Source organism: Callorhinus ursinus, unplaced genomic scaffold (assembly GCF_003265705.2).
Source record: "Callorhinus ursinus isolate GAN/ISIS: 27379988/994484 unplaced genomic scaffold, GSC_fseal_2.0 scaffold4, whole genome shotgun sequence".
In the NCBI taxonomy this organism is placed as follows: Eukaryota; Metazoa; Chordata; class Mammalia; order Carnivora; family Otariidae; genus Callorhinus; species Callorhinus ursinus.
The window spans coordinates 21,544,722-21,571,181 of NW_027397066.1; the positions used below are offsets into that span (position 1 = coordinate 21,544,722).

General features: G+C 37.0%; 1 protein-coding gene across 2 annotated transcripts in view; it reads left to right on the forward strand.

The window, feature by feature from the left end:
* STIM2 (stromal interaction molecule 2) overlaps nucleotides 1-26,460 on the forward strand; it is a 141,438-nt gene that overhangs the window by 43,899 nt on the left and 71,079 nt on the right. For both annotated transcript variants that reach the window (XM_025887277.2, XM_025887278.2), the window contains exon 2: nucleotides 16,889-17,019. In XM_025887277.2, coding sequence (XP_025743062.1) covers nucleotides 16,889-17,019 — 131 coding nt within the window. The remainder of the gene's footprint in view (nucleotides 1-16,888; nucleotides 17,020-26,460) is intronic.

Genomic DNA, 26,460 nt, shown 5'->3' on the forward strand with positions numbered 1-26,460 from the left:
TGTTCAGAGATCAGATTGTGTCTTGTGTTTCATGCTCTAGAGATTGGGCTTTGTTCTTTGGGGGATTGGGAGGTCCTGAAGGATTTCAGCAGGAGGGGTGATGTGACCAGCGCATATTCTAAAAATACGGGGGCTGTAAAATAGGGCACATCTGTAGTGTGGTGGTCCTCGAGGTAGGGCCACCATTAGAGGAAGGCTGTGGGGGAGTGATGAGGTTATCTCTGATGGCAGTGGTGGAGAGATGGACGGGGTGACCTGGATTTGAGCCTTTAATAGTCAGACAATATACAGATGTTGTTCTCATTCATTTCTCTTCCTTGTCAAAATAGTGAGAGTGAAAAGTCTGTATTTAGAAGATCGACCCGATGCTGGTCTGCAAAAGAACTTGGCTCTTGTTAAGAGTATAGCCACATTTAGGATAGAAATCATATCTTTTAGTGACAGAATTGTTTCCTTAGATGGAATCTAAGTTTATGCCTGGATTATGGTAATAATGTAAGACTTTTCAGTATAGGATCTACACTGTGACGTCATTTCAGGAAGCAAAGCTAGTATTACTTAAAATGATCAGCACCATTTTATGAATGACTTCTTTCATTGCATTCTAGATCATTCTAAATCATTTCTTAGAAATGTCGGATTGACTTCTCTATGCAGAAAGAATGCAGTGATTGTCTGTCTTTTTGACAACATGTCCTCATTGGCCAGTTTCTACCTATTTGATGCCACCCTGCCTCATGTTTTTTCCTCATATCCTGAGGTGGAAGGGAGCTGTTGCAGTGTTCCAATCTGTCATGTGGTAGGTGGAGTTTTCTTGGATTATCTGTAAGAAGAGTCTTCCTGTTGTTAATGGGGCCAGAAAAATTAATAATAATAAAAGAGCTTATAATAATATGAGTTTAGTTTTCAGTATCTAATCATTTAGAAATGTATGTATCTGGATGTATCTTTCTCTAAAATTATAAAATACAAAGGAAAAATTGTAGTTACTTTTATGCTTGATATCAAATAAGATCTTTTCCTGTTGATGACACCTCTATTTAATGCATACTACAGTGGAAAGAGTGGAGAGTTCCAGGAATTAGTAAAATCTACTTTGTAATATTTATGCAGTCTGCCTCATTCTCTCTCACCTCATTAGTACAGCCTTACAGTTTAGACCTCATTGCTTGAGATAAAATTACTTGATTCCCTGCCTCCAGTCTGCTGTCCTTAAAACCACATTCTGCAGCTACTGCATATATACTGTGCAATACTGCATAATCTGTACAAAAGACAAATCTGACTCAGTCCCAACCATGTCTCCCGAATCTCTAGCTAATGAGTTTTGCTAAATGAGTTGTGACATAAATATAGTGGCTCCTTGAACATTTAATTTTCATGAACTCTTGCTAGCTCAATATTTTACACACATACACCCCTCCCCCCAACACATAGGTGTTTGATTTTTGTAAAATACTTTAATGAGTTTATTTCTTAATATGCAAGTACCATTTTACTTATTTACTTAATTACTTCTAATTAGTATTTATTAAAATACCTGATATAGATAGATGTTAAGACAGGGATATAAAATTATGAAAAGATAGAAGATAAGACATAAGTGATAGTAAATAAGAAAGCGGCACAGATTTCTGTCAACTGTGTTCATAATTTTGAAGGCCAAATTTCACTGAGGCTTGTAGAGAGTGCTAAGAATAATAAAAGGCATTTTGGAATATTATGTTTAGAGAAAAAAACAAGGCAGCAATTTTTTCTGATCCTATAATGATAATAGATGACAATAGAAAGTCAGATTCTTCACCACCCATTGTATTCTCTCTTTTGTTAGGAAAATAATTGATTGGAAATGGTAGATACAAGTTATTAAGAGAGAATAGGATGAGAAAGGAACTAACTGTTCTCAGTGGCCAGAATATTTTCATTCTAAGGGTTAAAAACAAGTAATTATCTTATTTTCATGATCTCTGAGCAGTCATAGAGACTAGAATGGTATATGAAAACTGACAGGTTTTTTTTAAACTTTTTTTTTTTTTAAAGATTTTATTTATTTGTTAGAGCGTGGGTGAGAGAGTAAGTGAGCAAGGGTACAAGCAGGGGGAGCTGCAGGCAGAGGGAGAAGCAGGCTCCGTGGGACTCGATCCCAGGGCACTGGGATCATGACCTGAGCCGAAGGCAGAGGCTTAACTGACTGAGCCACCCAGGCGTCCCTTAAACATTTTTTTGAGGTATAATCGGCATATAATAAATGGTTCCTATTTAAAGTGTACAGTTTGGTGTTAACCTGTGTATACACCTGTACAACCATCACCACAGTCAAAGTAACCATAATCCCCCACAGTTTCTTCATACCCTTCGGAAGAGAAAACTGAGAAGCAGCAGTGAGTGAGGAGAACAAGAATATTATGTTGTCCTGGAAACTGAATAAAGAAGAGAATGATCAGCTGTGGCAGATGATTACTGATAGACCAAGAAACAGGAGCGGTGTGAATTGACCATTGGATTTCATAAGGTAGAGATTACTGGTGATTTTGACCAGGGTAGTTTTGGTGGAGTGGTGAGTGCTCAAGCCTGATGGGAGCGTATTTTAAGACAGAAAGGAAGGAGAGAAATTGGAGATGGTAAGTTAACAATGTTTTCAAGGAGATTTTCTGTAAAGGGTAGCAAAGAAATGGAGTAGTAATGCAGTGGAGTTGAGAATGTTTTGCCTCCCCCCGCCTTTTTTTTTTTTTTTAAAGAACGGGGAGAGGAAACAACAATATATTCTGATAGTAGTGATTCATTGAGAGCAAAATGTTAAGTGTGAATTTCTGGAGCAGTGCTCTTGAGGGGCCAAGTGGGATGAGATTTAGTTCATGAATGTGGGGATTGGCATTATGTAGAAACTTGGATAATTCATCTGTGGCTACAGGCAAGAGACCCAGTTAGAGGTGTAGATATTGGGAGGTTGTTCAGTGCATGATGTGAGTTTTCAGAAGTTCCCTTCTGAATGATTTGTGTAAATTTTTTTCTTTTTCTTCTGGTGAAGTAGAGAAAGCAGTCTTTGCTGTGAATGAGGATGAAGGGAAGGCATTGAGGGTGAGGATTAAGAAAGTGTGAAATAGAGTAGGAGTGTGAATTGACCTGGGAGTTAGTGTATGATTGCCTGGTCAAGTTAAGGGTGCAGTTGAGGCCTGTTATGGACTTAAGGCACCATGCTCAGCCATGTTTAGATGCATGGGTGTAGGGACAGAGTAGGTGGAGAACTAGATTTTTACCATGGTTATGACTTTGCTAACCAAGTGTAATATAGTGAGAAATGGGCCAGGGACTTGAGTGTGTTGGCAGGGGAGTAATTATAATAAGTGACCATGGATTTCGCTATGAAAGGAGGGGAGAGAAGACTTTAAAGGGTGAGGAACAGTTAGTCTCCACAAGAGGTGATGGTGTCTTTGAATGGGGCAGAGTTTGGATAATGTTTCGAAGGTTAGAAGCAACAGATTTTCTGTGGTTGGATATTATGTTTGTGAGGGTTGTAGTCCAGAATGACTTTAGGGGTGTCTGGGTGGCTCAGTTGGTTAAGCGTTGACCCTTGATTTCGGCTCAGGTCATGATCTCTGGGTCATGAGATTGAGCCCTGCATCAGGCTGGGCGCTCAGCAGGGAGTCAGCTTGAGATTCTTTCCCTCTGCCCCTCCCCCCACTCGTGTGCTCTGATGCACAAGCTCTCTCTCTCTCAATCTCAAATAAATCTTTTTTTAAAAAAAGAATGACCTTAGAGTTTTTTGTCTTGAGCGGTTATAAGAATGGCGTTATTGTCAGCTGAAGTGCTTGGTACTTTTTTTTTTAAAAATTTTATTGTTATGTTAATCACTGAAGTGCTTGGTACTTTGTCACATTCAGTGGTTTGGTTATTTTTTGTTGATTTGATTGTTCTATATAAAAATGAAAATTTTCTAGTATAATTAAGCTAGGCAAATATAAATAAATATAAATCAGCTTAATCCATGATCACTCATTCAGTTTCTATGTTGATTCACTCATCCAGTAAATAATTCAGTGTTTGCTGTGGTTCTCAGGTGGTATTCTAGGTGATGGGAATATGAACAAGACACATAATTAAATCAATTATTTATAATGGCTTTAGTTCAAATTAAGAAATGAAAATTTGGAAATTTTATGAAATAAAAGGAATTACCATATCTTAAATGAAAATTTATATTATCTTTGTATAGAATTGCTAAATATCTGGCTCAGTTGACTATATTTAGGCCAGCTTCTTTTATCTTTTAATGCTCTTCCTCCAGGAACTTACATTATCATGCATTTATTTTTTAGGTTACAATTATTTAAAATAATTTAAGGTATTAATGGCATATTCCAAAAAATATAAAGTAAAAGTAAGTTTGAGGGTTAATGAATTGAAATTTGACCATATGAGAAAATCTTTTTCTTTACTGGCACCTGACACTTTGTTTGGAGCAGAAATGACATTCTTCCGGTTGATTGCCTGAGCAGTTTCTAAAGTTTAAATCTACACTAAGTGGAAGAAATTATACCATTTTAAAGAATATGCAGAAAACACTGCACATTCTTTGGGGCTAATTCTTTTAGTTGAGTCATGAGTGCCCTGAGTTTTGGATAGTGGCAGCGTTGTTGGAGAAAGTGTATATAAGTGTATACAAGGGAGAAATCTCTGAATAGGAAGGTCAGTATTAATTTGTGTGCATATATTTTGATATATTGATTAAATAATTTACTTTCAGTGTTATCTTCAATAAATTCTGGTGTTTAGAGAGAACCCCTGAAAGTTGATTTGTTGATGACAGCACATCATTACTACTGAAGAGCTGAAGTAAAACTTGTAGGGAACAGAGGTTCCTCTGGGAAGTGTTTATGTTTGCCATACTGGTTAGAAACAGTGTTGTCTACATGTGAGGAATCTCCAGTAACCTCTGTAATTCTGAACTCACTGACTTCTACTTATGTATTTCTTTTTTTTTTTTTTTTAAAGATTTTATTTATTTATTAGAGAGAGCATGGGGGGGGAGGGCCAGAGGGAGAAGCAGACTCCCTGCTGAGCAGGGAGCCCCACGCGGGACTCCATGATCATGACTTGAGCCGAAGGCAATTACTTAACCAACTGAGCCACCCAGGTGCCCCTACTTATGTATTTCAAAGCAGAAATAGATGTTAGAATTATATGGTGTGAAAAATCATGTTAAAGATAGATAGAAAAGACTATATTGGAGGCTGAAATTAATTAATGACCTTTAGAATTAGCTGCCAATTCGCTCATAAACTAATAAACAGATGCTTCGCCTGATTCTGCTTTTTGCATGAGGGCCCTTTACAAGCTCCTTAACAGATGCTGACATCTCCAGTTTCTCTCTGCTGCTTTGGATGTCCTTTTTGGGGGGAGAGGGGAGCTTTTGGATGTCTTAAAGAGGCTGTTTTGTCTGTGAATATCTTAGCATTAGAAAATGATCAATGGAATTCTTAGGGTATACAAAAGCAGTGAGTGAAATGAAAGGTATGGGGTATGGGCATCTGACATGAAGGAACAAAAGAAACAAACATTGACAAAAGAACAATTTTTCTGATAAAATTGACATCGCTTGATGTTGCCCTTTTATTTTTATCTTTTAAAAGATTTTATTTATTTGAGATAGCACATGAGTTGGGGGGGGATAGGGAGAGGGAGAAGCAGGCTCTCCACTGAGCAGGGAGCCCGAGATGGGGCTCGATCCCAGGAGCTGGGGATAATGACCTGAGCCAAAGGCAGACACTTAACCCACTGAGCCACCCAGGAGCCCTGTTGTTGGCCTTTTTAATTAAGTTAGATATAGATGTAGATTAGATGATATAGATGTAGATCTCTGTCTCTCCAGGGCTTCAGTGGTGAACCAGGAGAGCTGTTATCTTTGGTCTTAGAAGTTTTTCGATACCAGGTTTACTTTCTTTTTGAGTTCATACTTAAAATGTTATTATGTACTCAGTTATTTCAGGATTTCTTTGCACCGATGTGCTTGATCTCCATGGTTCATCCATGTAGAACTGACAGTTCTCATGAATATTACCCATAACTCTAAGTAGATATGCAGTGCAGGAAAACAGTGGATCTGACCACGTGAATATAAGTTTAAAATGCAGACTGTCTTTTGGTGACTTAACTGTCTCAATCTGTTTGCTTACTTTAAAAATATAGATAGTAATAAATATGTTTCATTTTTAATGTAAAAATTAGAATTAATATGTTAAGAGAAATGACAACAGAATCTGGTATATGGTAGGTGGTCAGTATTTATTAGCAAATAAAAATTCACAAAACCTCGGGGGAAAAAAAGAGGCTTTAAAAAAGCTCTGGGAAGATATTTTCTTCAAAATTCAGAGATGCCTTCATAATATTTTCTGCTTTGATGTTTTAATTACCAATAAAGATTTCAGTAAGCTTTGTAACTAGTGTAACTAATGTTTTTACTTAGGAGCCCTGTGTGTTGGAAGCTGAAGTTGTAAACCTTTAATGTGTGTAGGGTTTTATGAGACTTCCGCTTACCAAAACAAAACCAAACCAGTGGCTATCTGTTTTTGGAGGTGATTTCCATAAGAGAAGGGGTTGGCTGGTGGTTTCTTTCTACATTGTATAGGCATTTCCCAATTTAGAAATATTTGATTTACAAATACCCTAATTATCAAGTGTCTGGTTGTGGCCTCATTTCTCTCCTGTGACTACCCTCACAAGTGCACATATGCCTGGTGCTTAGCTCTTCCACTGAGTGAAATATAACTTATACTTATAGTAAGTACTGCTTTTAATGAACCTGCTTTTAGAATTCTTGTTTTGGAATTTGCTTTCAGAATATCCTTTTGGGGTATTTTTAGAAATAGGAAGTCTTTTTCTTTTGACGTATTATGGGAGATGGGGAAAAAATAAAGTTCTTTTTAATTTCAACAAAATAGTTAACCAGCTCTTTGACTTTGGGCATATTGCTTTGCATATGAGAATTTGGTTTATTCATCATGGAAAGAAGCATGATCCCAACATGGCAGGGTTGTTGAGAGAAGTTGAATTAGATAACCAAGTAAAGCACCTGACATACGTTACCCAATAAATGCTCTATTCCCTCTTTATCTTCTCTCCTTGTCTTTTAGGGTCTATTTGATTTTAGAATCAACCAAAAGATATTTAGAGTTAAGTCTAATTTAGAAAAAATGATGTTTTTGATATCTGTTAAGGTGATAGTAATAGCATAGAAAGACTAGACTGCGATTGCAGGAGACTTGGTGTTGTGCCGTTGATTAGCTAATGCCCTCACCTTTCTGGATAATAGTAGTAGGTATCTACTGAATGTTGTCTGCTGAGTTCCAAATATGTGCCACACACTGTGTTAGGTGTTTTATCTGTAGATGTCTCATTTAATTCTAACATCAGTTTGGCAAAAGTTGCTCTCTATTATTCCTATTCTACAGATCAGGAAGTTAAGGCAAAGAAGTTAAATGACTTTCCTGAGGTTGTACAGTAAGTGACAGGATGCAAATGAATTTCCTGGGGCCTCAGTGATGAAGTTGGTTGAAAGCTTCTGACTCTTGGTTTCCGCTCAGGTCTGATCTCAGGTTCCTGAGATAGAGCCCTGTGCTGGTCTCTGTGCTCAGTGCCCAGTCTGCTTGAGTTCCTCACGACTCCCTGCTTTTCTAGCTCTCTCAAATTAATCTTAAAAAAAAAAATTCTTTTCCTTGTACAAACTCCTCAACCTTTCTTTCTGTAAAATTGGGATACTAATTTTATTTTCTGTGGTTGTTGTTAAGTTCTTGCTCTGTGAGAGAAGTGAAATGGTGTCTTTCTCTTGGATCAATGCCAGGCAGTAACAACAATGTTCTCTTTCAAAATGTTGATAGGGTAAGATAGTATTAATGATCTTTGCTCTCTATAGCTTGTGTTTGGCTGCAGCTTTTTTTCTTTATTGTGTAAAATATACATATAACGTAAAGGGTAACCATTTTAAGTACACAATTCAGTGTTACATTCACAGTGTTCTGGTTGTCACGTTGAATTACCGTATTCCCTCCAAAACAACACAATTACTGCACTATTCTGTGCACATAATGCTGCTAATTGAAATGTTAGTGTTTGTGGTATCCTGGGAATAAATCAGTGCACTTGTTTACTTTCTTTCTTTTTTTGTGCCTACTCAACATTATTTTCCCACATATGGTAGATGTAGCTAATGTTATAAACCGATACATTACTTCTTTCTAAGAACTTATAAAGCACAATGGAAATAGGCAGCTGTCAATGAACGGAGAGAGAAATACAGCTGCGTAAATACCCCTCATGTATTTAAATACATTGAAGGAACATATTGGTTAACCATGAATATAAATGTAGATATTTTTTGGATGAGGGATGTGTTGGTAAGTGAATTTCATATTAAGATAGTTTCAGGGCAGAGGCATTCTCTTTTGTCTTCTACCTTTAGAGAGGCTCTTTGAGATGAGCAGGAACTGTTTGAGGTGGCAAGGACAAGATGCTTGTTGTTGGGGGAGGTAATAAATGGAAGTGAAGTAATCAGAAGATGGGAAACTGAAAAATGTTCCTGGAAAGTGTGAAGGGACCTCAGTGAGTGAGTCTGTATCGGATGGTCTATTTAGAACATTTGGAAGGTATAGTTGAACTAGGCACTTTTTTTAAGGGAAATTTTTAGCTAACAATCAGGGGAAACTTTCTTCTTATAAGAGTAGAGACTAATTAATAGGTACTTTTTTATACAAAGTCAGTGATTAAAGAGATTCAGAGCTCCAAGAGGCAGTCATCAGTTAGGAGGCGTTTAAAGTGAAGACCGTTTATTTTCTGTTTATTTTAACAGTTATGGCATAATTAGGTACATCTACAGTGGTTTCTCAGTCCTCTATTGGTAAGATTTGTTTCTTTTAACTGGTGAACTTTAATTGTACAAGTAAATATTAGAGATTCTAGAGTCTTCCACCTGCATTTTTATAGCATCCTGGTATATAGCATTTTGTATACCAGTTACAACTTTTTCTTTCTCATTTGCTGTTCTGGCATGTAATATGCTCTTAATAAATGCTAACATATTTTGAATATCTACTATATATCAAATAATAGATAATGGGTTGAAACGAACTTCTCTCTAAAAAAGTATACAGTGGCCTTTATTATTTATTTGATTTTTTGAGAAAAATCCCTTAATCCTGCTATATGCTAGGTGTTGGTGGTAAGCTAGACACTGGAAATGTAAGGGGCATAAGACAGTCTCGCCCTAAAGAGGGTATCAGAAGAGAGAAGACATTATTTACTTTAATTTTGAGTCTGAATCATATCTTTAGTTTATTGAAAAATGATACCAAGGAATTAATTCTGAAGATTTTAGAGAACATTTATTCTCAAAATATTTAGATTGGAGTATTTAATTTGATAAATGTTTGAACTGTTAATGGAAGTACTAAATACAAACAATATTTATTTAAAGAATTTCTCTCAGTGGTGGTAATTAAAATCCTAATCACGAGATGCGTAAATAGTTGCCCGTAAGGTAAGCCAAGTTCTTGGCAGTATATGATGTTGCACATTGTTAACGGGCTAGAGTCATTGGTTTGTGATTAAGAGTCGGCTGGCTCCCTTTCTTAGTTCTTTTCTGCATGAAATTTGCTGACCTTAAGGTATTATGGGAGGGAAACTATTTCTAAAGACTGGATGTACTTTCTCAGCTTCAGTTATTTCTGAAGCTTTTGTTTTCTAAGGTTTCCAAACCATATTCCCTATATATATCAATTGAATGGGAGGACAAAATACAGAATATGGCATAAATATTTATTCCTCTTAAATATGGAAGGCTGAATGGAATCCCATTTAACACGTTTTGTTACTGTGTTTGGTCAGGCTCAGGCTGTTGTTTTTTTGTTTTCTTTTTTAACCTAGACTTGTAGGTCTGAAATGTCAGTCATATTTGTCTCCTTTCTTTGACTGCACTCAGTTGTCACTTCAGTCGATCTTCTATCTTCTATCTTCACTGCCATGATTGTGGCTTATATTCTGTTACTTCCTGCCTGGACTGTTGGAACAGACATTCATTGGTAACAAGCATGTAAACTAAAGCTACAGTTTCTTCTCCAGATTAAAATAAAACCGACTATATGGGAAAGCATATTTTGAACTTGAAAGCACTACACAAAATATAAGTTGTAATTTCTGTTACATTTGTCGTTATGTCACAGTCCTACTTAAAAATCATCAGTTGCTCTTTCAGAGATTCATTGTCCTTCAGTGGCTGACAGCTCCAGGCTGTCTTTCCAGATTCATATCCCGTTGCTCCTCCATCCAGCAGTTGCGAGTGTTTTCTTCCTCTCTTTGGGGGACTGTTGGCACAGCCGAGGACAAGGCTGTTCTCTGCTGTGTGGGACTGGTGCGAGCGTTCTAGTTGCTTAACATTCTTGGGCTCCACACCCCTCCCCGGCATGTTCATAGCAGCAGTGTGGAGAGAGGTTGAGTGTGAGGGGGACGGGCAGAGCACTGAGTGGCACCCTCATGGAGAACCAGTCAGTTAGCCAAACTACTCTTTGTCAGTCCCAGAGCTCATCTTAGTTCCTGTTTGAGTTCTTGCTTTTTTCTTTTTTCTAACCCCACTTACTAAAATCCAATTTCTCTTTCCTAATGCCACCAAAAATGTAATGGTTGCATGTAAAATTCAGGCATCAGTATTTATTAGGTGTTGTTATGTATAGTAGTAATATACATATAATATATATATAAGTAATAAAACTGGCTTAGTCTTTTCCCCCATGAAGTTTCATCTTTATCGTTAGTATAAAAGCCTTAAGGAAGACCTATTTTAAAGTTTCCCTCGATTATTTTTGCATAATATGTTCTATATTTTGTTCAATAAATATTTAAACAGTAATATTTGACAATGAATAAATAGACTTTAGGTTCTAGGGGGCCATTGAATGGTTTTAATTGGAGAAGTAATGTTAATAGATTTCTACTAATTAGGTCGATTTAATATTAGTGTCATAAAGAGGTAAGAAGTTTTGTTCTCATTTTCTACATCTTAGTTTTCTCATCAGCCATGTAATTTCTTGAAAAGTTTTTCTCTTTCAAACATTTATATTGAAAAACCAGTTAGGTTAGTGATTCAATAAACGTTTTTTGAGCACTTGCTGTGAGCCAGACACTGTTCTAGACACTCAGGAAAGCGCATTGATCAAAACAAAAGCCTGTAATCTCATGATTGCATTACAGTGGGGGAATTGGGCAGTAAGCATATATGTAAATACATAATGTAGTGCACTGTGATACAGTGCTATGAAGAACAATACAGCACACGGAATCAAAGCACAGCTATTTTAGATAGGGAAATAAGATGGCCTTTGAGGAGAAACATTTGAGTTTGAATGAAGGGAGTTACCCAGCCGTGGACGGATTTGGGAGAAAGAGCTTTGCAGGCCAAGGAAACTATAAGTAGGAGCTTTCAGTGAGTAATTTAATATTTATTAAGATTTTTCTCCTTTCTGTTCACTTTAGAATAATTCCTCCATAATCTGGCCCTCAGTGATATTGCCAGTCTTTTAGTTATCTAATTAAATGAGAATAATTGTGCCTACTTTCTAGGAAAACGAAATGTATAATATATAATATAGATATAGTTGGATATAATAGACACTCTATAATTAGTAGTTATTGTCATCATTATTTTGTTAGTATAATAACTATTAGGAGATTGTGTCCCTGCGTATGCCTTTCTTCTTAGAGAACACTTGCTCATGAATTTTTTCTTGCTATTCATGTAGACAGGCCTACTCCCTTGGTTTTGCCACCATTATATATTTATTACATGTCTGTCATTGCACTTGCCATATTTAACTTTATTTACTTGTTTTACTTTTTGTATACCTGGCTTCTAACCTAGAGTCTGGCATCTATATATTTGCTAGATAAATAACTTGTATTCAGAAGTTCATTTATTTGGCTTCTAATATTTATGTATATTTAAATCATTCAACAAATATATCAGTCACTGTGGTAATAAACTTACTATCAAGGTTTGTTCACGGGGAGTGTGAATTGAGGTGAAGATGTTATGAAAAAGAAAGGTAATGTAGGAAGTGTAGGTTTATATTCTAGATTCTCAGTATCATTCATGGACTGTCTAGTGATCCCCTTCTGTGGGATACATTTATGCTTCTTGGTGTTCTCAGCTCCTCAGGTCCTGGCAGTATCTGTGGTAACAGTACTTTATTCTCCTCTCATGTTGGGGACACTGACCCATTTACATTCATTATATTGACATTGGAGCATGGATTGGAGTCCTGAAGACTTCATTTGAATCCTAGCTCTGCCATTTCTGGGGATGTGATCTTGAGCAAGTTACACATGAATCTCCATTCCTCATCTGAAAAATGGAGAAAATATGTGTCTGACACCGGGTTGTAGGGATTAAGTTATATACAGAAAATAGCATTGGTTTCTAGAATGTAATAGATGTTTCTTATTAGGTGAAATTATTTAAAAATTTTTAAAGATTTCATTTATTTTAGAGAGCGGGGAGGGGCAAGAGGGAGAGAGAATCTCAAGCAGACTCCACGTGGAGCACAGAGCCCATTGTGGGGCTTGATTTCATGACCCTGAGATCATGACCTGAGCTGACATCAAGAGTTGGACACTTAACTGACTAAGCCACACAGGCTTCCCTGGGTGAAGTCATTTTAATTCATTCAGCTTTATTTCTGCAGAATCAGACTGAGCATTTGTTTGGCTTTGAGTAGAGGAGAACAAGTTGAAATTTAACAGTGGTGTTGGTTGCTGACTTAAGTTTTATTCTGTTTCAGCTGATTTCTTTTTCCTCAGTAGAAAGTGCTGTTCTTGATTCAGAGAAAAGAAAGGAATGCTCAGGGTATAATGCTAAAAAGATTTATCACATCATACTGCATTTAATACAAAGTGAGGGCACCGAGCAGAGGAAATTTGTCTTAATTGTCATGTGGATGTCCAGCACCAAGAACAGGGTCTGACACATTACAGGCACTCCATATCATGTTTAATTGAACAAATGAATTCTGTTTCGATATCTAAGAAACATGTTTCTGGCTATGGAGTACATGATAACGCGCTGGTGCATTTTGGATAGCTAACATAGATGTCAATGAGATGTTGGCAAAGGAGAACCATTTTGGCATTTTAGCAGTTGTCTTTGAAACCCTTATACCAGATTCATTATATGCACAGATCTTTGGTAACAGTTTGTGTATTTGAAAAGAAATTTAGGTCACCTAATTTGAGTTAAAATGATCATTTGTGCTGAATTAACCTCGAAGGGAAACAATTGAGAAAGAAATGAAAAAGACTTTAGAACAGGTAATGGGGTTCAGAATTCTCAACTATTCTAAGTTAGATTTCTAGTCCTTAAGTCACTGCGCCAAAGGGAGATAAAATTTTATGTGGGGAAATGGATCACTCTTGCTATATCCTCAACTCCTGTCTTTCCTTCTGCTGCTCCAGCTTGGCAAAACACCAAAGCCTAGAGCAATGTTCATCATTTCCCTCCTCCATTCCTTGGATGCATGGAGTATTGCAGGCTGCTAGGATTACAGTAGCACTTCCTGACAGCTGTGCCTCCCAGCCTTGCCTCCATTCCGTCTATTTTCCACTGTCACCAGAATGATCTTTCTGTAATGAATCTGATTGTGTTAGGCGTCTCCTTGAAAATCCCCTGTGCGCTTCTCATGGTTTTCAGGATAAAAATCTAAATTCCTTCATTTGGAAAACGACTCTTAGAGATCTGGCCTCTTCTTTCCAATCTCTTAACCTGATCTCTTTTTTTCTCGTATATTTTCTGTATTCCACACATATTAACTAGTGGCATTTCTCTGAATGTTCGTTTTCTTTTCATGCCACTGAACATACGATGTTTCTTTTTCCAGGCATGCATTTCTCTCCTTTCCTATAGTCATCAATTATAGGTCATTTAAAAATTCTCAAGATTACCTCTAGAAAACATCTGACTTTTCTTTCCCAGTCTGTATTGGTGCCCTTCCTCCATGCTCTCCTTGTACCCTACAAGTAGTGTTTTCAGTGGTCCCTAAGCTAATGTAGTAGTCCACATGCTTCCCTTCTCACTAGGCTGTGAGCTTTCTTTGAGTACAGGATACTTATTAGGCCTTTAATTCCTCATGCCTGTGACTGGTTTGCACAGTATAGAAGCCTAGAAGTTTATGATTTAGTTAGCATATGAAGTAATAGAATTTATCAGAGACACAAAATTGCCTAGCTAAGTCCTGGGTATTATGATTGTGAGAAATAGAACATGGTTTCTGCCTTGTTCATAAGCTCAGTTGTGTGGGCAAAATGACCCATGAAGCAGTTAGAGATTAATAAAGTACAACATCAAATGAGGACTTAGGTTGAATGATTTGAGAATAAAATATAATCAAATTTCAAATTCCTTGGCATTTCATATCTGTTCTTTATTCTTTTCCTTAATACTTACCACTGCTAACATGCTCTGTCATTTACTTTTTTATCTTGTTACACTCACCGTCCCCACTATGCTGCAAGTTTCATGAGGAAATTTTTTTTTTAAGATTTTATTTATTTACTTGACAGAGAGAGACAGAGCGAGAGAGGGAACACAAGCAGGGGGAGTGGGAGAGGGAGAGGCAGGCTTCCCGCGGAGCAGGGAGCCCGATGCGGGGCTCCACCCCAGGACCCTGGGATCATGACCTGAGCCGAAGGCAGATGCTTAACGACTGAGCCACCCAGGCGCCCCTCATGAGGAATTTTTCCTTCTTTTTTCACTACGGTATTTCCAGTGCCTGACACATGGTAGGTACTTAATAGACATTTGTTGAATGGATGGAAATAGTGTTCAGGGAAGGAACTAATCCCTAGAAGATAGTACAGATATAATACAGAAACACTTCCTGGAGAAGTTACACCCTAAAACAGACCTTGAAAGGTAGTGTTTTATTAAATAAGTTAATTTAAGTAAAAAAATACCAATTTTATTTTTACATGAATTTTTTTCAGATCATATGTTCCTCCTAATTTTCTTTTAAAGCTTTATAAGGTTTTTAGAGTCCTCATCACTCACTTCTTTTAGAGTTTGACAGAGTTGACAACAAAGCCTATTTAATCAGTGAGTGATGCAGCTAATCCTTGTATACTCGTTGCAATAACACTTTCTCTTCATATATTTATTAGCAAAATAAAATATGTAAAAAAAAAATAGGTCTGCTGGAGGCAGTAACACATTGTTTTCAGATCCCGTTTATTCCATATGGGAGGATACCTGGTTGCTTATCTTTTACTTCACATCCATTCAAAATAAGTACAGATGAGTTTGAACTTATAGGCATATCAGGGTTCTGGTTGTTTTGTGAAGTAGGGATCATAATTGACCATTGTGCCTGCAAGTTCTTAGATTTTAGCAAACCTTGATCAGAGTTTTAAAACACACACACACACACACACACACACACACACACACACACGTCACATACCTTAGGATTTCGGTTCCCCTTTTTTAAAGTTTCCTTTTCTGTTTGCTTCTCTTCCAAGACTAAAGAAATTAAAATTAGATTTTGAATTAAAACTATTAAAAATGTTAACTCCTCCAAATGAGTTACAACTGGAACATGCGTGTAATACAGATTTGCATTATTCTTTTACCCCCCCCCCCCAATTATTAATTGGTTTCTAGTAGTGGCTTCTTGCAGTTTTTTTCCTAAGCACAGAATCAGATTATTTCTTAGGCCATTATAGCTGCAGTAGATCTTAGTAAACATCTAGACTACTTTATTTTACAGGTGTGGTAATTAAGACACAAGGACAAGTTATTTGTACAAAATCAGACAGTTGATTTATAAAAGGCCAGAAAGATAAACTAGATTTTTAACTATAGTTGAGAAGACCAAACTGTGGCTAACCCTTCTATTACGCTAGTAACCACTTTAAACTTTTAGGCCCTTTCTAATTCTAGAAATATATATGGATCTGATGATATTTTAAAAGGGTATTTTAGTGACCTGGCAAAACAGTAGAAGTAAGTCCTTGGACTTTGTCAGTCTGCCAGTTTGCCAGATTGGGTGTGAATGAAGTTTTGGCAGTAGGTTTTCATTTTGGTGTATGGGCTGTTTACTGTTCGAGTCAACGAGTAACTTTTACTAATCGATTTTAAGCTTTGAAAAGCCTTAAATGGTCTCTAAGTTGTTAGATTGTTAGATTCCCATTTTCCATAGGAAGAGCTTTAACCAATAAATATATATTAAAGAAAACATGAGGAATAAGATTTTTAAAAAATTCAGTCTTTTTTTCCCCCAGTTTTTCCTTGTTAAATTTAGGAAGTGATGTTATTTTAAAAGGTATTCATATGGGTGGACTCTGATTCTTAAATAGAAAAGTGAAAAAAAAGTTTCTAAGTATCATGTGACTCTTCTGTATACCCTTTTCTTGTATTCTGTGCTATATTTTCTTGGATTCACATTTTAATTAAACTGATTCTTCAGAAATAGCACCTTGTATTCTGTGATTTTTTTAGTTTTTTTTTTCTTTTTTTTTTTAAGGAAGGGTTCTATGTTTTGGGGGGAATAATTAGTAAATATAATGGTTGGATAAGAAGAAAGTGGTTCAGGATGTGGAAGAATATAGACAACCTGAAGTCAGTATTGGAGTTACTCCTGGTGGTAGTTGCCTAATATCCATTAAATTGAATTATATATTTTTAGTGAGTTGTGTTCATATATTATACTTTCGATGACTCTACTAGACTTTTAAAAACCTGTTGGTATGACTTAGTCTGAAATTTAATATGTTGTTTTTCTTTTAAAGTATATTCTCTTAACTATATAGCCTGTGTTTTGGTATGGTGAGTTAATGATTGCCCTTTATTCTCTTTCAGATCCCTGCCTATCACTGAGCCCACCATGCTTCACAGAAGAAGATAGATACAGTCTGGAAGCTCTTCAAACAATACATAAACAAATGGATGATGACAAAGATGGTGGAATTGAAGTAGATGAAAGCGATGAAGTAGGTGGAAAGCTTTCCCTATTATTCTCTTAAGTTTTCCCATTATTCATCATGTGACTCAGCTTCATCTTCAGTATCTTTACTTTTTCTCTTTGCATTCTAATTTTCCCTCTGTATTTACACCTTTTTTCTTTTTTCCTCATGCACATATACAAGTCTTCCCAGTTTTATAAGAATCCTCAGTCTCATATTCTTGCATTTCTCAAACATACATCCTGTTCTGACTATGTCAGTATTTATCTGTTGCTGCTTTACAAACCACCACAAAGCTTAGTGGCTTAGGACAACAGTTTATCATTTCTCCTGATCCTCTGGGTTGACTGGGCTCAGCTGGGTACGTTTTCTGTTCCCTTCGGTATGGGCTGAGGTCACCGTGGTTGCATTCAGCGGGGAGCTCTGCTGGGGCTGAAATGATGACCTCTTAGCCTTTGCAGTCGCTCTCCACACGGGCTCTCATCATTCAGAATCTAGCTCAGGCTTCCTTACAGCATGGCAGCTGGCTTCCAGGGGACAGTGTTCTAAGAAAACAAGTTTCTGTGTGAAAGTGCTTATCATGCCTGTTGCTTGCCTTGCCGGTGCCTGTTAATATCAGATTGGCTTAAAGCAAGTTATTTGGCTAAGCTCACAGTCTGTGTGGGAGAGGATTATATAAGGGCATGAATGGCAGGAGATGTGGTTTATTGGGGGTCACCTATGTAATGATCTACTGTACCCACTGTACAAATAAATCATGTTTTATTTCTTAAGCATTATCATCTTCCTCCTGGCATCCCTCTGGTGTCCCTCTTAGTTTCTCCATAGAAGTTGTTTATTTGGTTGGAGTCTTACTCTAGCCAAGTCCCCTGGTTGTTTTTCAGGCCTCTTCAATCTCTTTCTTATATTTGTCATGATTGAAATGCTTCCTTTTTAGTTTATATGATACTAAATAACATTTTTTTCTACATTATCATCTAATGTTATATAACAGTGACATTCTCTAATCACATTGTTACCTAATAGTAACATTCTCTAAAGATTAATTCTTGACTTGCTCTGTAACACATTTACCTTGCGAATGCTCATCCTTTTATAGGCTACACTTGATTCCTCCATCTCTAAGCCAATGTCGATTCCTAACCTACATATATTGCTTTCTGCCTGACATCTTTTGAGGGCTCGCTCTTTTGCTTTGAAGTTAGTTTGTCTAAAACAAAATCCTAGCTCTCCTCTTTGAAATCCCTCACTGTTCGGTGGCCCTTCTGGACCTACTTCTCCTTAGTTTTAATTCTTCCAAATCAGGTGTTGGTGGACTTTTTTTTGTAAAGGCCCCAAGTTATGGGTTGAAATGTGTCCCCCACAAAAAAACACATTTTGAAGTCTTAACTTCCAGTACCTCAGAATGTGACCTTATTTGGAAGTAGGGTAATTTCAGATATAATTAGTTATGACAAGGATATACTGGAGTAGTGTGGGCCCTTAGTCCAATATGACTGGTATCTGTATAAGAGAGGAGAGCACCACATGGTAACATAGACACTGGGGAAAAGACCCTATGACAATGGAGGAAGAGACTGGAGATGTGGAGCCATAAGTCAAGGAATGGCAAGGATTGCTGGTGACTCCAGAAGCTAAGAGAAAGGCATGGAACAGATTTCTCTGTTTTTGTAGAGTTCAGTTTCCTCAGTGGTCAGGACTGAAAATCCCATCCCTCTAATCGCCTGGTCTTTCTGCTGACCAGTCCCATTCCAAGGTGATCTAGAGGCCCCATTCTAAGTCCTCTCTCAGCATGAATTCAGGTGTGATTAAAAGGGGCAAAATACATTCATATCACTCAGGAAATTCCAAGAGTTTTAATTAAGAGCTCTGTGCCAGGAACCAAGGACAAAGACCAAATATATTTCTTATTATATCACAATTACAGAAACATTTAAATCTGAAAAGAATAGCCAAAATTCACCTTTTTCAGTCATTAAAAATACCCTCCCAGGAAAGATCTGTTAAACTTGCATATAATATATAGACAGAGAGGGATTAAGTAAGCTTATGCAGGTATCTGACAGCCTATTTAAATGTATCTGATTGCATAATATTTCCTCGAATTACAAGTTATTTTAATCTTTTTAACCTCATCATCAGATATTAAATGCTCAAATGTGTGAAGTGTTATCATTTATCACTGTGCCAAACAAAGTAAGCATGCATAGCTAAATAATTTATAATTCAGTGGAATTCATCTTGAGTCTTTTAAATTTCAGTGGAATTCCCAAACACTTTGTAATAAAGGTTAGAACTAAAAACTTTATGTTAAAATGTAAAGCTTATGTTAAAAGACCTTAGAACTCTGTATGACAGGTGAGCTTTAATGTTTAGAAACAGATGTTATTCTTCTCTTGGTATTTCTTCTAAGATTAATATTCAAAAGCAAATAAGGTATGCCCCTACATTTTGTTAGCACCTACAGAACCACAGTCCAGTGTGGTAGCTACTAGCTGCCCTTGGCTGTTGGGCACTTAAAATTGAGATGTGTTATAAGTGTAAAATGCGCTTCAAATTTTGAATATGAGAAAAATAATGTAAAACACTTAAACTTTAAAATATTGATTACCTGTTGGAAATGATAATATTATGGGCATATCGGATTACATAAAATGTAATATAAAACTAACACCATGTGTTTCTTTTCGCTTTTTAATGTAACTTCTTTGAAAACTTAACATCACATGTGTAGAAAAATTAACTTGTATTGGAAGCACTGATCTAGAGACTGGTGTGTGTTGTAGGCTTTAAGGAATGAGTTGTTAGTTCCGTGGTTCTTGGACTATTTCGGTGCCTCCTGATCAGCATAGCTACATCTTGATTTATATTTCTTGTTGAAGTGTCTCTTTCCTAAATAAGTAAATGGTAATATCAGTATGGGTTTCTAGCAGTCATCATTAGGAAACTTAATGAGTTTAATAGGAAACCTTAGTCAAAAAAATTAAAATACTTAATTTCTTGTGATTTTGGTTTAAAATGTTAACTTTTTTAAAATTTAGAAAAATATTTAGCATTTGAAAATGCTACTTGAAAACTTAATTTTTTTCTCTTTAGTGCTTCTGCTTTTGTTTTTTGTTTTTGGTCGTATGAGTAAACGCTTTCTCACAGAACAGAATCTCGCATAATTTTCAAGCCCTTAAGTGGACATTTTGTTGGATGCTTGTGAAAAAGGCAGACTAAACAAAAAACGAAATAAGCAGGAAAAAGGGGGATGAGGACAGATAGATGATAGGTAGCTGCAATTTTAAATAGGGTGGTCTCGGCAGGCCTCATTGGGAAGGTAACAATTAAAGTATATACTATATGCAATACTTGAACAAGTAAGAGAGTAAGTATCTGGCAGTTTTTTGGAGCTGTTCTCAAATTGAAAATAGAGGACATGAGTGTTATAGATTAGGAACAGGATGAAAAGCTTTTGCTCTCCAGGTCATTGTCTTCTGGCCCAAGGTCAAAAAGATTAGATGTCAATGTACGCTCATTCTGTGACCTGTTTAGATTGAGTTTTTGATTACAGTCAAGTTTATCTCTTCTGCCAATATTGAAGATATTTTGGAAAGTGTAGGTATTTGATTAAGAAATACTTTTTTTAAATAAGAAATAAATGGTTTTGTTGCCTTGAACACAGCGTAGGAAGCAATGAGAATTCACATTGTTATTGCCTGCTTTGTGACTGAAACCTTTATTACAGTTTTCAGTGTGCACGAACTTTGGTTTTACTTTTCCTCTTTAAAAAAAATTTTTTTTAATCCTTTTTTCCCCTAATTTTTCTTCCTTTTTATATCCATGCTTACCTTTTACTGATGTCATTTGGAATAAATAATTTTAGAATTTATGTTCTTATCAGTTGTTTGATTTTTATAATTAACTTTAAAACCAATTTATATAAAAAAAGCTGGTTGTACCTGGTATGTCAGTTTTTCTTACATTTAGCTATTCTTCCTGAAAAGTACCTCTGTCATCATATGTCTGTATACTTCTTAGAAAACTTAGTTAACAGCACAGATATATGTGTCTGAAACAAGGAGAGTCACTATGAAAGTAGGCAAAAGTAGGATTAGGAAAACCTACTAGAAAATACATTTTAAAATAGGATCAGTAAGTTTTGAATTACGTTGGAGTACTGTTTCCAAAGGAATAAATGCATGTATATTTTTACTGAAAGTTTTAAGTTAAGATTTTAACTTAGGTAGTATCTTTTGCTATGTAACAAATTCCCCCTACCCACTCCCCAAATTTGGTGGCTTACAACAATGTACGTTTATCATCTCACAGTTTCTTTGGGTCCGAAATCTAGGGGTAGCTTAGCAGGGTCTTCTGGCTGTGGGTTTTAATTAAGCTGCTCTTAAAATGTCAGCTGGTATTGTGCCCTCTTAAGTCCTGATGCATGGTGGATCTACTTCGGAGCCTACTCATGTGCCTCTTGGCTCCACAGGTCTTCACTGGTTCTTGGTTGGAGTTAACAGTTAACTGCCCCGTGGCTCTCTCCATAGGGCAGCTTGTCATGTGACAGTGGGCTTCCCTTAGAGAGAGTGGGAGGGAGTTCAGAGAGAGAGAGCAAGAGAAGGGCAACAACATGGGAGTTAAAGTCTTTTTGTAAGCTAATCTTGGAATTGGAATCCCTTTACTCTTTGGCCAAATTCTGTTTTTGTTAGAAGGCTGATACTCAAGGGGAGGCTGTTAGACAAGGTATGGATGTGAGGATGTTGGGGTCATTGCGAGCCATTTTAGAGGCTGATTAGCACAGTTTGTTTCTATACTCTGCTAACTACAGATATTTGATGGGAAATTCTCAAGCCACGGAATTATAAAGTATAAAAATAAAGTTACGCAACTTCCTTCAGAAGGCTTCGTAGTGGAGGGGACCTACCGTAAGACTTTTCATGTTGATTTTAGTAATAGTATATGTCTAGAATTTTAAAGCATTGATATGTATGATTAAAATTATCTATTAAGTAGTATTTTGCTGCTAGTAATTATGTGTAATTATATGCACAAGTGGACCAATACAACTTATTTGACCAAAGGATCACTTGGCATTCACCTGAAAGGACAAGCAGAGCAAAGGTAAGGTGAAGAAGATTAGGTGCTAAAGAGTCCTTGCTGTCTGTTAAGTTATAATTATTGAGGCATTTTCCTGCATGCTGGAATTTTTATAGTTTCATAGTTAACGTGTTATCGTAAAAACGGACTTTAATTCTTTCTGGAAAATAATAGCAATAAGCATATAGTCAGAGTAGCAGAGACTGTTACTAGGTATTTAATCGGAAAAAGGGTTAAATGGCCAAAATTGGGAAATGATGGATTCTTTCAGTTTTGTTATTGTAGGAATTATCGAACTTAGTTTATGGATTTATATACTAAAATAATATAAAACATTTATTGAGTGTTTACCATTTGTTTCACACTATAATAAGCACTTTGCATGGACTATGGTATGGACTTCTCATAGAAACCCTATGGGCTAAGAGTATACTCACCATCTTATTTGCAGATGGGGAAACAGGCTTAGGGCGGTGAAACAGTCTGCACATGGTCACCAGCTCGTGAGTGCTATGGGTGGGGTTTGAGTCCAGACTGAATCCATGTTCTTGATTTCTAATGTGTGTTGCTTTCTTATGTTAATGTGTATCATCAGTCTCCATTGTTAAGCCCTCCCTCGTACAATTTCCAAATAAATAGCTGTGTATAAGTATGTACAGATAGAGTAGATATACCTGTACTATGTACACACACTGTTACATTAGACATATTTAATGCAGACATTCTATTATACTGTTATGCTTTCTGAAAATGTTCACAAATATAAATGAAAACTGAGATAAAATTAAATATAAATGGAGGTTCTCATATTTTCTCCCTCAAGAGTGGATTAGATTGTATATCCCTGTGGGGTCTGGGCAACTGAAATTGGAGATGACTACACTAAGGAATTTCAAAGCAAGATCTGTTAAAAGTCACATAGACTTCATTCCATTTTTATAAGAACAGGTAACAGAATTTTTTTTAAAAATGCAAGTTCCAGGGGCGCCTGGGTGGCTCATTTGGTGAGACGTCTGCCTTCAGCTCAGGTCATGATCCTGGGGTCCTGGGATTGAGTCCTGCATCAGGCTCTCTACTCAGCAGGGAGCCTCCTGCTCCCCCTGCCTGTGCACTCTCTCCCTTTCTCTCTGTCAAATAAATAAAATGTTTAAAAAAAAAAAAAAAAAGGCAAGTTCCAGAGACACTGCTAATGTTAATATTTATTCTTCTTTAATTTTTGTTTTTCACTGTATATAGGCTCTTAACTGTATAGCACATCAGTTCCTGATATACTTATGGTGACCACTCTGCGTTTCAAGATTGAAATTAGCTCTGGTTCCTGGAAGAAATGGTACTGTAAGAGTGAAGCAAAACTCACACATTTATACCGATGCAGAAAAAAAGGCAGGGAATGACTGAAGAAGAACATTTAGTTATTTTGATAAGGGAAGACATGGTTAAAATCTACACTTTATTTCCTTCAAAAATACTCTTTCTATAAATTTGTCACTATGACCATTGTAGCTACAAATTTTATTTTTAATTTTTATTTGGAGTGTATTTATTGATATGTAGAGATCTTAGAAGTAGTGATTTTGAACACCTGTAAATAGGAGTCTATGGAAGAAACACCCTTCTCTTGTTTACAAGGAAGTCCTCTCTCGGAATATGTGTACAGTTTTTTGATATTCTGCAAAGCACCAAAATCTTTTAAGCACCAAATATCTGTTTGTCGTTTCACTTACCTCTTCTCTTTAAACATTTTTTTTCAACTGTAGTTTGGGCAATTCAGAATAATATGGAGGCTGTCTCTGTCTTTTGGAAGCAAGGTAGAAAAATGGTTGGGACACTCTTCTTTGCATATAGCTTAGAACGAGGAAGGAAAGGCGATAAATCCAGAGGACAAAGTGGGTCAGCACAGCCAAATCTTTGGGCCTTACGGGAGAGAAGTGGATGAAAAGGAGTTGGTATAGTTCTAAAAGATTTCTCTAAAAATCAATCAAAATATGTTCCCTGGACAAAGCAGCAACTTGTAGAAATGAAAATTTTCAGGACCCATCCCAGACCTACTGAATCAGAAATGTGGGAGGGGGGCCCAGAAATCTGTGTTTTAACAAGTCCTTTGGTGATCCTGATGCCCACATTATCCTTTAATAAGTTCTATAGTTGTTTTTTGCAGCATATACTTTTGTAACAGTTTTTATAATCTCAGGCATAGTGTTTGTATTTGGCTACTATGATGGTCTTGAAAAAGATATTGTTTCCTGTCCCTGTGCTTTGTGATTTCACTTTGCCCAAGTTCTACCTTAAAGTTTTCTTAATATGTTCTACGGGAAGTCCTAAACATGTGTAACACTAATCGTTATAGTAATATATTAATTGTTACCGGAAAGCAGGGCGTGCATGTATATTGCTGGGGAGAGGGTTCTTTGCTTTTGTGAAAGTAAGACGGCTCTGTAACCTAGGATGGCTAAGAACCATCATATAAATTATTGAGACAGAGCTTAAGAAAGTGTCTTTATTGTGTTATAGTTGTACTTAGGATATTTCTTGAGTTCTGAGTTTGCTGTCTTGCCTCAGCAATTTTTAGTTGAGTACCCTTTTTATGTCTTGTCTTGACAATTGTAGTACTGCTTTACTGGGCTTTCTATCTCTTGCTTTTTTTTTTTTTTTTTTAAAAATTTTTTTTTTTTTTTTTAGAGAGAGAGAATGAGAGACAGCATGAGAGGGAGGAGGGTCAGAGGGAGAAGAAGGCTCCCTGCTCAGCAGGGAGCACCATGCGGGACTTGATCCCAGGACTCCAGGACCATGACCTGAGCTGAAGGCAGTTGCTTAACCAGCTGAGCCACCCAGGCGCCCCATCTATCTCTTGCTTTTTCAGTTAAATTACCAGCTGCTGTTATCTTTCTGTTTATGATATTTGATAAGAATGAATTCTCCCAGACTATTTCTGTTTATTTATTTTTTTAATTTATTTAATTTATTTTTAATTTTTTTTTAAGATTTTATTTATTTATTTGAGAGAGAGAGTGAGAGACAGAGCACGAGAGGGAAGAGGGTCAGAGGGAGAAGCAGACCCCCCGCTGAGCAGGGAGCCCGATGTGGGACTCGATCCCGGGACTCCAGAATCATGACCTGAGCCGAAGGCAGTCGCCTAACCAACTGAGCCACCCAGGCGCCCCTTAAATTTTTTTTTAAGTTGGCTCCATGCCCAGCCTGGAGCCCAGCGTGGGGCCTGAACTTGTGATCCTGAGATCAAGACCTGAGCTGAGATCAGCCCAACTGACTGGGCCACCCAGGCACCCCTCTGTCTTAGACTATTTCTGTTCATGTGTCTTCTTGCCCCTCAAAGCAACCACTGTAGAAACCAGAAGGCTCTCTCTTACCCTACCATGGCTTGCCATCCAGACGGTCTCGCTTCTGCTCCCTCTGACTCTGATATAGTATAATGGCTACCCTCTTCTTGATGTGTCCTTAGTTGCATGTCATTTGAGAAACACCATTGGTACTATCTAGTTCAATACATATGGATTAAGTGGGCTTTTGTGCTGCAGTAGGTAGGTACTTAAATATCATAACAGTTTCTGTGGAAAGATGTGTTTCAAATGGCAGATACACACTCTTAAATACAACCAGTTTATAAGCTGGGAATGAATGGTCTGTACTATGAGATTTGTCTGTAAAGAGCCAGAAACTTCTGAAATCATTTTATGGCCTTGAAACATTCAACCCAGTACCTTTGGTCTCTTTGTAGGATGTTAGCACAGCCCCTGCTTCAACTAGTAAATCCTTTAGCCCCCCTCCTCCAAATGATTGCCACTTTTCTTTAGTCAGAATATTTGGCAATTATATGTTTTCATTAAAAAAATCCTTTCCCGTTCCTGTTCCTTTGGTTTTTCATTTCCCTTAGGAGGAGTTTCGTATTAAAAACTGTTAACACACTGGAAGGGGGCAGGGCTGTGGGTCAGGATCCGCGCCTGTGCTGCCTCAGCTGCGGCCTGACTGAGCGGCCGGTCCTGCTCCCCCCCCCCCCAGGCATTTTCAGGGTCACGGCATGGCATTGCATTTATGTAATATATTTTTTTGAGAGTTTGGCACACTTCACATATCTCATCTTTTAAAACATCTGAGTTCCAGGGTAGAAAGCCTATTTATTCTTGTTTCACAAATGAATTAAATAAAATTGTGCCTTTACTGTAACATTAACTCTATCTACCTTACAGTTGTTTTTGTTATGGATATGGTGACATATAATTCATCATCCATACTGTTTAGAGAGTAAAAGAGGGTACTATTAATAATTACATGAGGACGACAGGTGTAAGTGAGGACTGTCCTAGGCAAATGGGACCATATATTTACCTCACTGTCCATCTTACAACAGTCTGCTGTCCATTGTAGTTACCT